General features: G+C 41.9%; 1 protein-coding gene across 2 annotated transcripts in view; it reads right to left on the minus strand.

The window, feature by feature from the left end:
- Nucleotides 1-15,540, minus strand: part of FLT1 (fms related receptor tyrosine kinase 1) — a 203,428-nt gene that overhangs the window by 123,882 nt on the left and 64,006 nt on the right. For both annotated transcript variants that reach the window (XM_049867471.1, XM_049867470.1), the window contains exon 11: nucleotides 14,315-14,474. In XM_049867471.1, the coding sequence (XP_049723428.1) occupies nucleotides 14,315-14,474 (160 nt within the window). The remainder of the gene's footprint in view (nucleotides 1-14,314; nucleotides 14,475-15,540) is intronic.

The raw sequence follows: 15,540 nt of genomic DNA on the forward strand, positions 1-15,540 counted from the left end.
TAGTTCTGACACTGCATCCTTGGATCCAACCAGCCTACAGAATGGATTTCTACACATTGTGCTTTGGTGTCACTCCCCTGGCCGACACTGAAGGAGCAATGATTTCTCTCAGGTCTCAGTTCCCTGAAAAGCTGTACTTCTCCTGGTTTGTTATCTCATGGGTCCCTTAATCTTGCAAACATATGTTTCCTTTCTCCCTTTCTTTCCTTCTCTCTCTCCTTCTTTCGACAACTAGAAAGTAAAGCATGTGGCCCGTATCACTGTACTAACCTTCACTCATTTTCTCCCTTCGTCCAGATTTGCTCCATTATTTATTGTACTTTTGGGGAACCACCTCAAATTCTTCGGGAAAGGTATGTTCTCAGTATTGCAGACCCAAGGCAAGCAACTTCATGTTACCTAGGTTACCATGTCTTACCAGTTTCATCATAGAGACCGAAAAAGGAAAAGAGGGGAAATAATCTAATTTAAAGGAAATCCCTTTGGCTTCGGGAAACGTTAGGATGATACTGTATGAGTTACTTTGGGTAAACATGCTCAGCACAGTAGACGGATCGTAATGCTAGCTGTTATTTTATTACTTGGCTAGATTGAGAGCTATTCAAGAGCGGGGACTATGTCTTGTTCACCGTTAGAACCCCAGTGCCTTGCACGATAACTTGGCACACAGAAGATGAGCAAGACATATCTGTTGCTCAATTAATGTGCATGCTAAAAGTGAACCCTGAAAAAGAGTGGCCTGACTAGATGCGGACTTAACCTCACGTCAGGTGTCAGCTCTGCCATCAATCACTTACCTCAAACTTGCTAGGATGGGGGCATTAGTGACCATCAAGTGACCTCACACCTACTCCCTACACTAATAAGCACTATGTCACCACCATCAGAGCCTATACATCTCACAGTGACAGATATTAATGAAGACAGAGGACCTAGCTGGGGTCTGGATAAACTCGTCACAGCAGTATCAGCATCTGACAACCTGATAGTCATGGACAATTTCAGCTTTGGCAACGATGCTGACAGGTGGAGAAGTGTCTTCTGGTCTATGGGAAAACAAAACTAAACAGCAATGGTCTTCTCCTTTCTTCAAGGGTGCACAAAATACAAGTTCAAAATTACTAGCACCATCTTATTGGAATAAAAAAAATTATCCACACATATCCATTCTATTTAAGAATTAAGAGCATGCTCCCCTGCAAATAAGCATGAGATTTAGTTCTTTCTGTTATTAAGGAATTTACATGTTTATTGAAAGGAGCCTTAGCTGGGCAATGGTTAAGCGCCCAGCTGCTAACTGAAAGGTTGGTGGTCCAAACCCACCCAGCAGCTCTGTGGGAGAAAGACCAGGTGATCTGCTCCCAGTAAAGATTACAACCTAGAAAAGCCCATGGTGGGGCGGGGGGGGGGCAGTTCTACTCCGTCCTATGGGGTCGCTATGAGTCAAAAGCTGACTTGATGACACCTAACGAAAAACATGTTTATTGAAGAGATGAGTCAGATACATGGAAAAAAAATCAGAATACAAGGGAGCCCAAGCAAAAGATCAAGAGCCCACATACTACTATACCGAGAAATACTTAGATCAATGAGCCTCTGAATAGCTGAGGTACAATTACTGAGCAAAAGTAGATGAAGGGCATTACACCTCCTCTAGTTCTGCTTACTTTAGACATGTCATCAGGAGGAACCAATCCCTGAGAAGGACACCATGCTTGGTAAAGCAGAGGGTCAGCGAAAGAGAGGAAGACCCTCAATGAGATGGACTGACACAGTGGCTGCAACCATGGGCTCAAACATAGCAAAGATTGTGAGGATGGCACAGGACCGGGCAATGTTTCGTTCTGCTATACACAGGATCACCATGAGTTGGAACCAACCCGATGGCACCTAATAACAACAACAGTTTCCTAAGGGATCTGAAATTTCTATCAACTATGGGCCACAGTCACGAGACCTGTCCAAAGAGGTTTCCTAATCTGCCAGCAGGAATTATCTTGTCAAATTATTGTCAGCTTTCACAGGATCTTGGTATGTATATGATACCACTTCAAAGGAAAGTGGCTTTGCAATGGGCAGCCCTAAAACATCCTAAAAGTACGAGCCAACCTTCAGCCAACAAATTTAGCACTTGTGATGCACCAGGCACTGGGCTAACTACTTCATATATATGATGTCATTAAATTTCCAGACAACCTTAAGCTGTAAGTCTTATTATCTCCATTGTGCAGGTGAGGACACCCAGACTCAGAGAGGCGACTGATTTTGCCTGGAATCACACAGCTGGTAGACAGACACAGGTCACAGAACCAGGATGCAGGTTGCAGAGCCCATGTCCTAAACACTAGACTACGTTACCTTTCTGCATCTCGACACCTTTTTTCAATTGGCTCTTGATATCACAACGCAGGTTTCTTAAAGCATATATGCTTTCTAGATTATGAGCTTTGGACCAAAACTTAGTCATTTTACTGTCTTAGGAGATATTAGAGACCTAATCCTGGGTAGTGACAAACGAAGGAAGTACTTTCCATTGCCAGGCTGATGATGTGGTGAGAGGTCAGTCACTTAGAGTCTCTTTGACTTATCAGCCAGGGCTGGTTTCCTGACAAGTTACTTGACCTCTCTGTGCCTCATCTGGAAAATCGTCATAATAATATTATCTGCCTCATAGAAGTTCTGTGAGAATTAAATGATACATGTATAAAGCACCCGGCACAAGCATATCCCATATTCAAGTGCTTCGTAGCTTTTAGTTATAAATAATATAAAAAATAGCAATCCCAGATCATACAGTCTTCTGCCAACCATAATATTCTATTTGGCTCTAAATATCCATTTTCGTCTTCCTCTACTTACTCATGAAATCCTCACAAACGACGATTTCCCCACAAGGTAGCAACAGGCAATCATCTTACATAATTTTCATGATGAGGACAAGGCTAATGGAAATTAAAGACCTAAGGAAATGGGGTCACTTTAAAAGCCTGAGCAAAAAAATGCAAGTTTTTGGGTTCTAAGGCCCTGATTTTCAGACGAGGACAGAGTTTCTGGGGTATTTTCATTGGCTAGCTGCTGTCTATATAAACCAAACCCTTTACCGTTGAGTTGATTCTGACTCACAGCAACCTTATAGGACAGAGTAGAACTGCCCCATAGGGTTCCAAGGCTCTAAACTTTATGCAAGCAGACTGCCACATCTTTCTCCCACACAGCAGCTGGTGGATTCAAACTGTCATCCTTTAGGTTCGCAGCCAAGCACTTAACCAGCGTACCACCAGGGCTCCTGTCTATATATCTAATGCATATAACATGTACTGAAAAAACACCACAGGAATAAGACCACCAAAACTGAGTTTGTACAATTCCATCAATCTATACAAAGTGACAGAACAGGCTTGTCCCAACTGATAGCAGAATACCTAGGCAGCCAGAGAAAGTGACTGAAGTGGCCCAACTTTTGAGCTTCCATTCAAGAAATTCAACATTGGACCCAAACTTATATCTCCAACTATGGTTTACTCTTTTTCAACTCAAATCTTATGAGCCAAGCAAAACCCATTCCTACATCCGTATCACTCTGTCACACCCAGGTACCTCTCCCTTCCCATCTGACTTTCCAGCACCTTCCCTCCACCTCAGGGTTCAGATCCCACCCCCTCTATGGTGCTCCCTCTAAACTGCAGCACTCACTATCTACCACCCATGGAAACCATGTTGACCATTCAGCCACATGATAAGCACTTCCCACGGTGATTCAATAGAATGTTGCGGTGGACGACCAATAAACAGGAAATCAGAGACTTGGGTCTAGTACTGGGCTTGCTATTTTTAGCTACCTGTGAAGGTTAGAGATTATTATTTATCTTTGAGTCTCAGCATCTCATCTACAAATCAAGCTCCTTTTTTATCTCTAAGACTCCTTAGTTCTATGTGGATTAATCATTCTAAATGGCAACGTCAAGACATGCTGAGGCTGAAATTTGACTGGAGTGACATTTCGTTCTAATACACATAGGGTTGCTATGAGTTGGAGCCAACTTGATGGCACCTAACAACAACATGTCCCTGTTTCATTCATTCATTATCTGTATGCTCTTGTATTTTCTTTTGACCTGTCCCTCTTTGCCTCCTTTAATTACCCTCCTGTGTCTCCTTTGCCTGAACATCCAAGAGCTTTGTGAGGCCCACTGTAGGCTAAGTACTTGCTGAATCCTAATCCAGACCCTTAATCTCAAGCAATAAATGAGGGCATGAGACTTCCCTGCAAGAGACCAAATGCCCCTGCATGATAAGAAAAGTCACAGAGAGCAAAAGATCTATTAGGGAAAAGTGTCACAGTAAATGGGCATATTAACTGTTTGACTCGCTACTCGCCTGACCTGCTCATCCCACTGGGGTTTATGCTTTTTCCCTCCAAAACTGTCCTCGAAGGGTCTACCTCCATCTGCAGTTACCTACTGGGGTTTGAACCAGCTGTAGATCATCACTGGTTCCCAAAGAAATTGTAAAGTTTGAGTTAAATACTCCCAATTCCTGCTTACTGCTTTCTTCTCCCACCTTTGGCTCAACGGTAACTCAGTAAGTGGACTGTATGGGGGTCACTGCTGACAAGAGCAAACTAATAAGTCAGGCCAGTGCTCCCCCAAACCCATTCACTCAAGAGCTTCTGCTCCCTGCTTCAGAGAATCCACAGGGATCCACTCTGAGGGATCATATGGGACACCATTTCTGAACTGCCAACCTGGTTAGCCCCTTTCCTTTCCTTGTACAATCTGAAAACACCCAAGAAAGAACTCTGGGCTTTGGTTTCCTCATGGGATAATAGGGGAAATTATGCCCATTACATAGAATTATTGTAGAGATAGGGATGGATAATGTATGAAAGGAGCCCTGGTGGCACAGTCATTAAGAGCTATGGTTGCTAACCGAAAGGTTGGTAGTTCAAATCCACCAGCTGCTCCTTGGAAGCCCTACGGGGCAGTTCTACTCTGTCCTATAGGGTACCAAACACAGCTGCTGACATACAGAAAGCGCTCACTGATTAAATCTTTTATAGCTATTATCATTAAGTAGATAGTGGTATTCGAGATGACAAAAAATCCTACAAGGCTTCTTGAGGAAGTCTGAACCAACGAAGTCTAGTACCTCGATGCCCATTATAAGGCACTGACTGGCCCATAATCTAATCCATCACTCCCTTCCCATCTTCTAACCCACTAGCTTCTGCTTTCTCACCTAAAAGGTCAATGCAGGTACATTAAAAACCCAGACTAGATTTAGTATTTCAAGAAACTATCTAGCTCTTAAAAAAAAAAAAAAAGGAAAAAACAACCTGCCAAGTCAATGCAGATATATTTAAAATACAGTTTTCCAAGCATAGGTACCTGCTTTATAAATGCTTTATTCTGTTTATGTCATTATTCAGTAATGAAAATGCCCATTCAATTTTGGGAAATCTGTGAATATGGCCAAAGAAAATTTGAGAGTTTGTGCCAATCCTCCTAAGGAATCTTCCAAAATTGTGTGTCATTATCTTCTAGTATTCCTAATTTTGGGAAAAACCAAAAACCCAGCTCCATCGATTCCAACTCATAGTGACCCTACAGCACAGAGTAGAACTGCCCCACAGAGTTTCCAAGGAGCGCCTGGTGGATTTGAACTGTCGATCCTTTGGTTCACAGCTGTAGCAATTGTGGGAAGCTATGCTGAATTTGCCTAAAATACCCCTACAAAAACCATCCAGCATAGACTTTCTATGACCCAGCCTTTTGGCTTAATTTAAAACACGTAATGAAATGTTTGACAGCAATTACAGGAGACAGTTAATTCATTAGAAACAATGATCCATTGGACTCGCTGTATCACTGTGAACAGTGGGAAAAGACAGGAAAAACCCATGAGGCTCAGAAAAGTGGCAAAAAAGCATTTGGCAAGTGAACTTGTGCTGTGTTCTCAGGACTCTGCAGGAAATATTAATAAGGGCTGTTGTCCAGACATTCCCATTGGGCAGCAGGCACTGCTTCATCCAGTAATTATATAACAGAATGCACGAAGCTCCTCATTAGTAAGTGAACATTCACTCCTGGCTTACGATGAAAGCCCACCATATAAGACGGCCAGTTTTATCAGGTTGCTTGTTCAAGCTCAAAGTCCTCCTAAAGTGGTCTTTGGTGACGTGATCTTCTTTAAAGTCCTCCTTTGGATTCAAAGTTTTGTTTGCGGCAAACTATGATTCTCCATATTTGAGTCTACCCACCCATTCGCACACTGCACGCACTGTATGTCAAGGGACACCCAGATAAAAACAGTATTTATCTAAAGAGGAGTGAGATGAATATTAAAACATGAGGCATATCATCACACTTCCAAAGAAGAGGTTTTCTTAAATTACAGCTTTCCTCAGTCATCTCACCTGCTTTTAGCCCCAGGGAACGTCGGCTTTTTTTAATTTTTAAGGTGTAAGAACTTTTATTTTGTAGATAGAAAATAGAATACTGGACATAAAACTGTTACGGCATAAAAAATAATAGACATTCACGCTGGTAGTCAATTAAATTTGGGTCCTTGAGCACATTTCTAATTAACTACCATGAACGACTGTTTGGTTTTTGTTTTATTTTACAGACCCCACTGATGGACAAAACTCTATTTTCTCCAAATGATCTCTCCTGGCCACATTCCTAACAACTGGGCCTCGCTTTCGCTGCTAATTTGCTGACGTTTACAATAGACAAATGCAATTAGGCAAGGCCTTCTCAGCGTTCCCAGGTGCCTCTGTCTGCCCCTTATTTTGTAGATAACTTCCCCAAAGAGCAAAGCACACACAGAACTGGGGTGGCGGGCTTTCTGTAGACTCTACCCCAGCACCTTTACTGCTAGGGCAGAAACCAGATGGTGTAGAAACAGGAGCTCACGTTGTTACCAAGAGTGGCAGAGATCAGCATTTTCGATGAAACTTGCAAAGCAGGTCATTATTTTAGACTCCAGATCTGACCTACTTTTGAGTTTTGCAAGAGGTTCCTTGAAACTCTGTGTACGTCTATGTTTTTCTTAGAAAAGCCATCATTTTAGCTAAGAAAGCAATGAAGAAGAGTAATCTTTTCTAAGTTTCCCAGAACTTAGAATCCAATTACTTTTTTTTTTTTTGCATCCTGAAGGGGCTCATTGGCAAAAGACCAAATAAAGCAGGCGAGGATTTAGAGCGAGCTGGGCAAAGCACAGTAAGGCTCTCATTGGTTTGGGCTGGACAAGGCTGGCAAAGGTAGTCCAGTTTCGCACTGAGGACAACGTGGACAACAGTATGGTGGAGGGACTGCTGCACTGTCTTTCTTACTGGGTAACAATGAACTTTATGAGGAGCCCTGGCGGCACAGTGGTTAAAGCCCTCTGCTAACCAAAAGGTCGGCAGTTCGAACCCACCAACTGCTCTGCAGGAGAAAGAAGTGACAATCTATCTGCTTCTATAAAGATTACAGCCTTGGAAACCTATGTGGGGGCAGTTCTACTCCGTCCTAGAGGGTCATTATGAGTTGGAATCAACTTGATGGCAATAGATTTTTTTTTTTAATTAACTTTTTAATTACTAAGTCGATTCCATCTCACAGACTTTTCTCATAACCTTTTGACCTTCACAAGTTGTATTTTTCCATCAGTTTGGCCCTAGATGCTTAGAGTTAATGGTCAAATTGCTTTATAATTTACAAGAAAGAGAAAGGAGATAGCCATGTGCAACCACTAAGACATCATGTCAAGCTTTTTTGTAAGATGTAATTTAAAGTAATTTTCTCATTTAACTCATTAATAGTTGTGGCTTATAGGAAAGGGGAAACAGGAGATTTACCATTTACAGAAGGGGAAACTGAAGCCCAGAGAGAGGAAACAACTGGCCAATGTCACACCAAAGTCAGGGACTGTGCCAAGAATAGAACCCATTTCCTTGGTTCTCAGGTCTCTATCCCTGAGACTGTGTAACAGAGATTCTGTAAATACATGTACAGATCCAAAAAGAAATCACCAAATATGTTTGATTTTACACAATTAAAGACAAATGGTGTTTATCTTTGTTTTGTATACGGCTAGTGCCTAGTAGGAAACCCTGGTGATGTAGTGGTTAAGAGCTATGTCTGCTAACAAAAAGTTGGCAGTTCAAATCCACCAGGTGCTCCCTGGAAACTCTATGGAGCATTTCTACTCTGTCCTATAGGGTCTCTGTGAGTTGGAATTGACTTCACGGCAACAGGTTTGGGAGACTAGTAAATATATGTGAGATGGACAGGTAGTTCACAGCATATTTAGATTGAAAACCGATTATATGCTATGGAGTATCAGAAAGTACGAGCATTACCCTCTCTCACCCACTCTCCCACCCTCATGTCTGTAGGGCAGTAGATGGAAGTGAACTCAGAGACCCATGTGGACATTACGGTTCTCTAGTCAGTCACCTGGGTGTCTCCTAAGTATTCGAGTGCACATGAATGAAAGCTGTTTTTCAACTTCTTCCTGAGAAAATACAACTGGTGATCTTGAGTACCAATATATTATCCCAAGACAGCCCTGGGAGCGCAGTGGTTTAGAGCTCAGGCTGCTAACCAAAAGGTCAGCAGTTCAAATCCACCAGCTGCTCCCTGGGAACCCTAAGTGGCAGTTCTGCTCTGTCCTACGAGGTTACTATGGGTCAGAATCGGCTTGACAGTAATGGCTTTGTTTTTTTTTTTGATCCTTTCCCCATCCTCTCCTGGGTTCCTCAAATTCATCCCTTTTATTCCCCAAAGGAACGGTCATATATTGTCCCTTTACACGCTCACCTCATGCAGTGGGCAACCTTATCTAAACAGTGTTTGCTGACACCTATGAGACTGTGGAAACCCTGGTGGCATAGTGGTTAAGTGCTATGGCTCTTAACCAAGAGGTTAGCAGTTCAAATCCGCCAGGCGCTCCTTGGAAACTCTACGGGGCAGTTCTACTCTGTCCTATAGGGTCACTGTGCGTCGGAATTGACTCGATGGCAGGGTTTTTTTTTTTTTATTTTTTATGAGACTGTGGAGCCCTGGTGGCACTGTGGTTAAACCACTCAGCTGCTAACCCAAAGGTCAGCAGTTCAAACCCACCAGCTTCTCCTTGAGAGAAAGACCTGCCGATCTGCACCCTGTAAAGATTACAGCCTTGTAAGCCCTGTGGGGCAGTTCTACTCTGTCCAACAGGGTCAACTACGAATTGGAATCAACTCGATGGCAACCGGTTTTGGTACGAGACTGTAAAGGAGCCTTGGTGGCACAACATTTAATTACTTGGCTGCTAACCAAAATGTTGTCGGTTTGAACCCACCCAGAAGTTCCTTGAGGGAAAGACCCGGCCATCTGCTTCTGTAAAGATTAGAGCCAAGAAACTCCTATGGAGTTGTTCAACATGGGATTGTCTGAGCATTGTGACCAAACTCATCAATGACTAGGAGATCCAGAGTAGCTCTTAGCATGGGAAGTTTAGTAGTCTTACTCGGTTCTTCCAAAGGCAGGCGGGATGGAGAATTCTAGACATCTCACGTGGACTGGTTGAGCAGGAATCAGCCCTCCCACATGCCCACTCTGCCCCACTCCAGTCACAGCCTGCCCCCAGGTTACAGTTACTTCCTCCCATGATGGGAAACAAATGAACGGATAGGCCACAAACTGGGAAAGTCGCTTTATTTCCCCATGACACCGTTTTCTTTAATCCTTCCTTTTGGGTTTGCCCAATTCTTCTGTATTTCCTTACTTCTTGATCCTCTGAAATATGATAAATTATTTTCCTCAATTCTACAGCCTTTCCCCTTCCCCCAGCCCCACAAACCCACTAAATTTCTATTTCTAAAGCACAGCAACATTGCATTTTACTTTCAAATGCCCAATTTTGGTTCATTTCTCAGAAACGTTTGGTAAAATTTCTCACTGTTGTGAAATTAGCTCTATAACAGGCAGAAATTTTCTTTCGAGTTCTTAAAAAGTTCTCGGCCCTTTTTTAGAGAAGTTTACTCCAATGCTTGTAACAATTTAAAAAAACCAAACCCACTGCTGTCAAGTCAATTCTGACTCACAGTGACCCTACAGGACAAAGCAGAACTGCCCACAGGGTTTCCAAGGCTGTAATCCTTATGGAAGCAGACTGCCACATCTTTCTTCCATTGCGCAGCTGGTGGGTTCACACCACTGACCTTCTGGTTAGCAGCTAAGCACTTAACCACTAGGCCACCAGAGCTCCTTCAGTGACAAAAGCCAAAACCAAACCAATTGCCACTGAGTCGATTAGTAACAATTACACTCTTGCATTTCTCTGGCATTTGGTACTTTTTCTAAGTACTTCATTCAATCCTCATATTCTTTGTATGAGGTGTGTATAATTATTTTCATTTTATGTAAACTATAGACACGTGCTAAGTATCATAAGCTTAATACCCTTATGGGTGCTCCCCAGGTTTACACCCCGGCTAACATACAGCAAGTTTATAAATATCTATTTAGAAGTCCCTATCAGTTGCTGGAAGGAGCCCTGGTGGTGCAGTGGTTAAGTGCTCGGCTGCTATCTGAAAGTTTGGTGATTTGACCCCGCCAGCCGCTCCACGGGAGAAAGATGTGGCAGTCTACCTCTGTGAAGTTCTACAGCCTTGGAAACCCTATGGGGCGGTTCTACTCTGTCCTACAGGGTCTCTATGAGTCAGAATTGACTTGATGGCAATTGGTTTGGTTTTATCAGTTGCCGAGGATGAGAAAAACCCAAAATTCCACCTCATTCAATATGGATTACTTATTTTAATATTATCAAGTACTCAAAAGAAATATCCTAATCCCACGACCACTTTACCACTCAAATCTGCAGAGAAAAGGGGAAAGATTCTGTTGTATTTCTTCTCAGCTCATTAGTTACGTGAATTTTAAAATAACCACCTGTGTCCCCACCTACTCTCTTTTATTCCTAATATTTTATAAGAACAAATTCTAGAAAAAACAAAAACCACAATGTCATTCAGTCAAAGCACAGCTCGTCTGAAGTATCTTACCACATTTGAAAAAAAAAAAGGAAGACATTTCTGGGAAATTTACATAAGGCTCTTAATATCCATAAATACGAAACAGTTATGCAATAGCTGTGATAGTTAAGAAATATATCTCCATATTTTGTAGGCTCCAGGAAATGGCAGAATTTACATCTCTCTGTATTAACTGAGATACATTAACCAGCTAGCAATGTTAAATCAATTAATAATTTTGAGTTACTTAAAAACACACATTCCACACTCGAAACTAAAGTAATGCTTTGGTTTTGTCAATATTTAACTGTGTCCTTTAACTAGAGCCTAAAATTTAAATAACATGGATTATTCTACATATTAAGAGTAATTTAACGTGTCTCTCTTAATCATTCAGTTTTCGTGACCATACATACATACCACTTTGCAGATGTTACTATATAACTCAAAATAGTAAGATTTTAAAAATCTGTGTGATAGAACATCCCTTATTCAAATGTTAAAACCTATTGCTGAGTGGGCTCAGACTCATAACAACCCTACAGGACAGAGAAGAACTGCCCCATAGGGTTTCCAAGGCTGTAAAATCTTTACGGAAGCAGACTGCCGCATCCTTCTCCCGTGGAGAGCTGTTGGGTTTGAACTGCCGAGTGAATCTATTCATCTACGTGTATAAAAACATACCTGTATAAAAACTTTCATTTAAAAAAATTTAGTAATTAAAGAGGACTTCGTTTATACGTAAATGTTAGCTTTTATTCCCCTGACAAGGTGAAATAGTTCATGGGTTACTCTATTTATTCCCTAAAGAGTGAAGAAGGGCCCTATATATCTTTCAGAAATGCTACTAACTTAAAGGCACTGATTTAACTATCATGCACCCAAGCTGGGCCTGACACGAGGGAGGGCAAATCAGCCTTATCTGCTGACCGGAAGAACGAGAACTGCTGTGGAGATGCACGCTTTCAGTGGATAATTTCATGCAACAACATATACAAAAATGAATTATCATGGAAACAGTTAAAGCTTCCTTTTCTCGTCTGTCTTGAGATGGTAAGTGAGTGAACGGCACTGTCAGGGAATAATTCAAACGACAAACTTGTATTTAACATTTAAGGCAGTAATTACTCTTGAGTCCTGAGAGGCTTTCACAAGCAATCAGACATCTTTGCTGCATCGGTGAGCTTATTCCATAATATGGTAAAAGGATCCCATATGCCACAAGACCCATTGCCACAGAGTGGATTCCAACTCATAGTGACTCTGTAGGACACAGTAGAACTGCCCCACGGGTTTCCAAGGAGCAGCTGGTGGATTCGAACTGCCGACCTTTTTGGTTAGCCGCCAAACTCTTAACCACTGTGCCACCAGGGTTTCCATATGCCACAAAGAGAGCTAATGTTTACGGAGCAGTCACCTCAGCTTGCCTCATTCTCCACACCTTACTTTACTAGCAATATTCACACCTGACTTTGTAACATTATGGTCTTTTCCAACATATGGTAAGTAACGCTATAATTGTTCTTTTCCAACATATGGTAGCTAATGCTAATCCTAAATAGAACTGGAAGTTTAGATTTGATATTGTCAAAACAAAATTTTAAAATATCCATAAAAGGCTATATTGTTCTGTGAGAACTCAATTCTGCATTTTAATCCAAATCTAACAGCTTCATTATTTAATTCCTTTAAATTTGTTTGTATGTTAGGCTAGCACGATCGTCAAAACCTTAAAGGGATGGACCCACAAATACGGATTTTACTCCAAATTAGCAATACAATGAGAAATCTCAGCAGATCTACTCTGTTTTGGGTTAAATAGTCACAAAGGTAGAAGATATTCAAGACATGTAACCACGTTTCTATTTTAGAAGATGACACTCAAATGAGAAATTAGAGGTGTGTGGAAACTGCTACTTTTCAGGAATTCCTTAACTCACCAGTATCTTCCCCCTTTCAGAGTAAAACAGTCCCGAACAAAAGATCAGAACACAAGAGGAAGAAGAGCTGGGACTGCAGGAGAAATCTAGGAAGCCAAATAATAGCCACTTGGCTATGTTTATGCTAGAGTTATGTCTTGTTTATTTTTTAATCAAGCTAGGTTTTTTTTGGGTTTGTGTGTGTGGGGGTGGGTCACTGTGAGTCTCTGCATGTGTATGTGTGTGTGAGTGGGTGGGTGCGTGTCTCTGCATGTGTGTGTATATGTGTGTGTGTCTCTGCGTGTGTACGTGGATGGGTGTGAGTCTGTGTGTGTGTCTATGTGTCTGTATGTGAGTGTGTGTGTGTCAGTCTCTGTATGTATGTGTGCATGTGTGGGTAGGTTGGAGACTCTATGTGTGTATATGGGACTGTGTGTGTGTGTCTGTGTGCATACATGTCTATGTGTGTGTGTTTTAACAGCAACCACCCTACACACTCTGAGAGCAGAGTGAAGAGCAATAAAGAAACTATTTTGGCATAATGAAAATTCTCGAGTTGTCTCAACATTGTCTTATTTTTGCACCTATCAATTCTATTTCTGTTCCTCAAGTGAGCTCCCATGGGCTATCACTAGTATCATCCCTCTAGACTAAACAAAAAGGAAAAACAAAACAAATAGGGCTTAGTCATCCACAGGATGTGAGGAAACGCTGCAGAACCAACAGAGGCTAGAAACGTATTCATCCACTCAGTTCATTCATCAGAGACACATGGAGCATCTACTGGGCGCCAGACACTGTGCGAGGCCCTGAAGGAACACAGGCGCTCTCAATCAGCACAGAGCCTGGAGTGAAAGGCCACCACGTGCACAACTAGCAATTCCATGACTGGATGAGCCAAGCACTGCTCTTCACACTGAGGACAGAGAGGAGTATGAGGGAGGCAGTCAGGGTTCACAGAGAAGGTGACCTGAGAGCTGAGCCCTGCAGGATGAAGAAGGCAGAAAACCAGTGGAAGTGCATTTCAGACAGCGGAAGAGCACGAGCAAAGCCCAAAAGTATGAACAGTGTTGATAACCAGCGTTTGGAAGATCTAGTCCCGCGTCCAACAAAGTCCAAAACGTGGATCACAGGGCAACCTCAATTCTGTGCCTGTGCTCCTAAAAGTGCACATGGAAGAGAGAAATTATGAGTGCTGAGTCCGTGGTAGGTAACAGTAAGGAAGAAGTGTGGCTGTTATCTACCTCTTCCCAAGGCGGGCGAAGCCTTTGCCCCAAATATACCACCCATCAGAAATAAATAAGCTGCCCACTATCTCTCTGTCCAGTAAAGGATTCTGATCCCAGGTGCCAGAAAATATCTAAAAGTTCATCAAGAAACAAGTCATCCCTACCTTGCACTGGAGCGATTATGGTGACAGGGCTGCCAGAACCACTTGATCGTAGGCTGTGGGACACCATAAATCGTGCAAGTCAGGATCTGTCTGCCGCCCAGGGGGTAGAGAGTCAGGTCTGGAAACGATGACAAGGCCTTTTCATAAATCTGGGGCTTCACTGGAAAGGAGATGAAGAACAGGACAGAAGTCAAGAGCTGTTCGAGTAACCTCCTCACGGGCATGAAGGACCACATTCTCAATGGTTCTGATGTCAGGGAAGTAAACACATTAACAAACACCAAATAGCTCCTCATATTTGTCAAGAAAATACCAATATAAAACAAACAAAAAAAAGTAGGAGTGTTTTACAAGAACATTAAAAATTCAATTCCATGGTATGTACGCTATGATTGCAACGTTTAAAAAAAAAACGCTGCCTATGGAAGGTAACAAGTGAACGGGAAATCGTTATGGTAGAAGTATAAGTGGTTTTTAGAACAATCACAAAGAATTGTGTTGTCTTTCTCAATGGCAGCCAAATAAGGTTTGGATGCCATTGCTTTCAAAGGGTTAGACCTTAGTTTTCTTATACGTGAGACTGAGATAGTAAAAAGGCTCCTATGTACCTTACAGAACTAAAACCAAACCCATCGCTGTTCAGTTGATTCTAACTCGTAGGACAGAGTAGAACTGCCCCATAGAGTTTCCAATGCTGTAGATCTTTACAGAAGCAGACTGCCACCTCTTTCTTCCGCGGAATGGCTGATGGGTTCAATCCACCAGCCTTCTGGTAAGCAGCTGAGTGCTTAGCCACTGCACCATCAAGGCTGGAACCTCACAGAGCTAAAGTAAATATTAAATTAGATTTTTTTTTAATGTGTGTGGGGTTCTGCAGGACACTTCAAAAAGTGTTCTTGTAAGTAAGGGTGAGTCATTTGTTTTACAAAGTGAAGTATTCACATCATTTTCTGGGGCTGGTTTTTACTTGTGTCTCTCAGACAGAGTAATGCATTTGAGGTCAGGTTATCACATGAAATTCCTAAACAAGGCAAAGTTAACTTTGTATTTTGTTTTCACTACATCAAGATAAAGAGTTAGCATGATCTTTCTATTACTGCTGTGATATACTTAAATGAAAAGAACTGAATTAATAAATCAGTATTTTATTTATTTAAAAAAAAAATTTTTTTTTTTTCTTTTTATTGCACATTAGGTCAAAGTTTACAGAGCAAATTAGCTTCCCA

The sequence above is a fragment of the Elephas maximus genome, chromosome 23 (genome assembly GCF_024166365.1).
Source record: "Elephas maximus indicus isolate mEleMax1 chromosome 23, mEleMax1 primary haplotype, whole genome shotgun sequence".
Lineage (NCBI taxonomy): Eukaryota > Metazoa > Chordata > Mammalia > Proboscidea > Elephantidae > Elephas > Elephas maximus.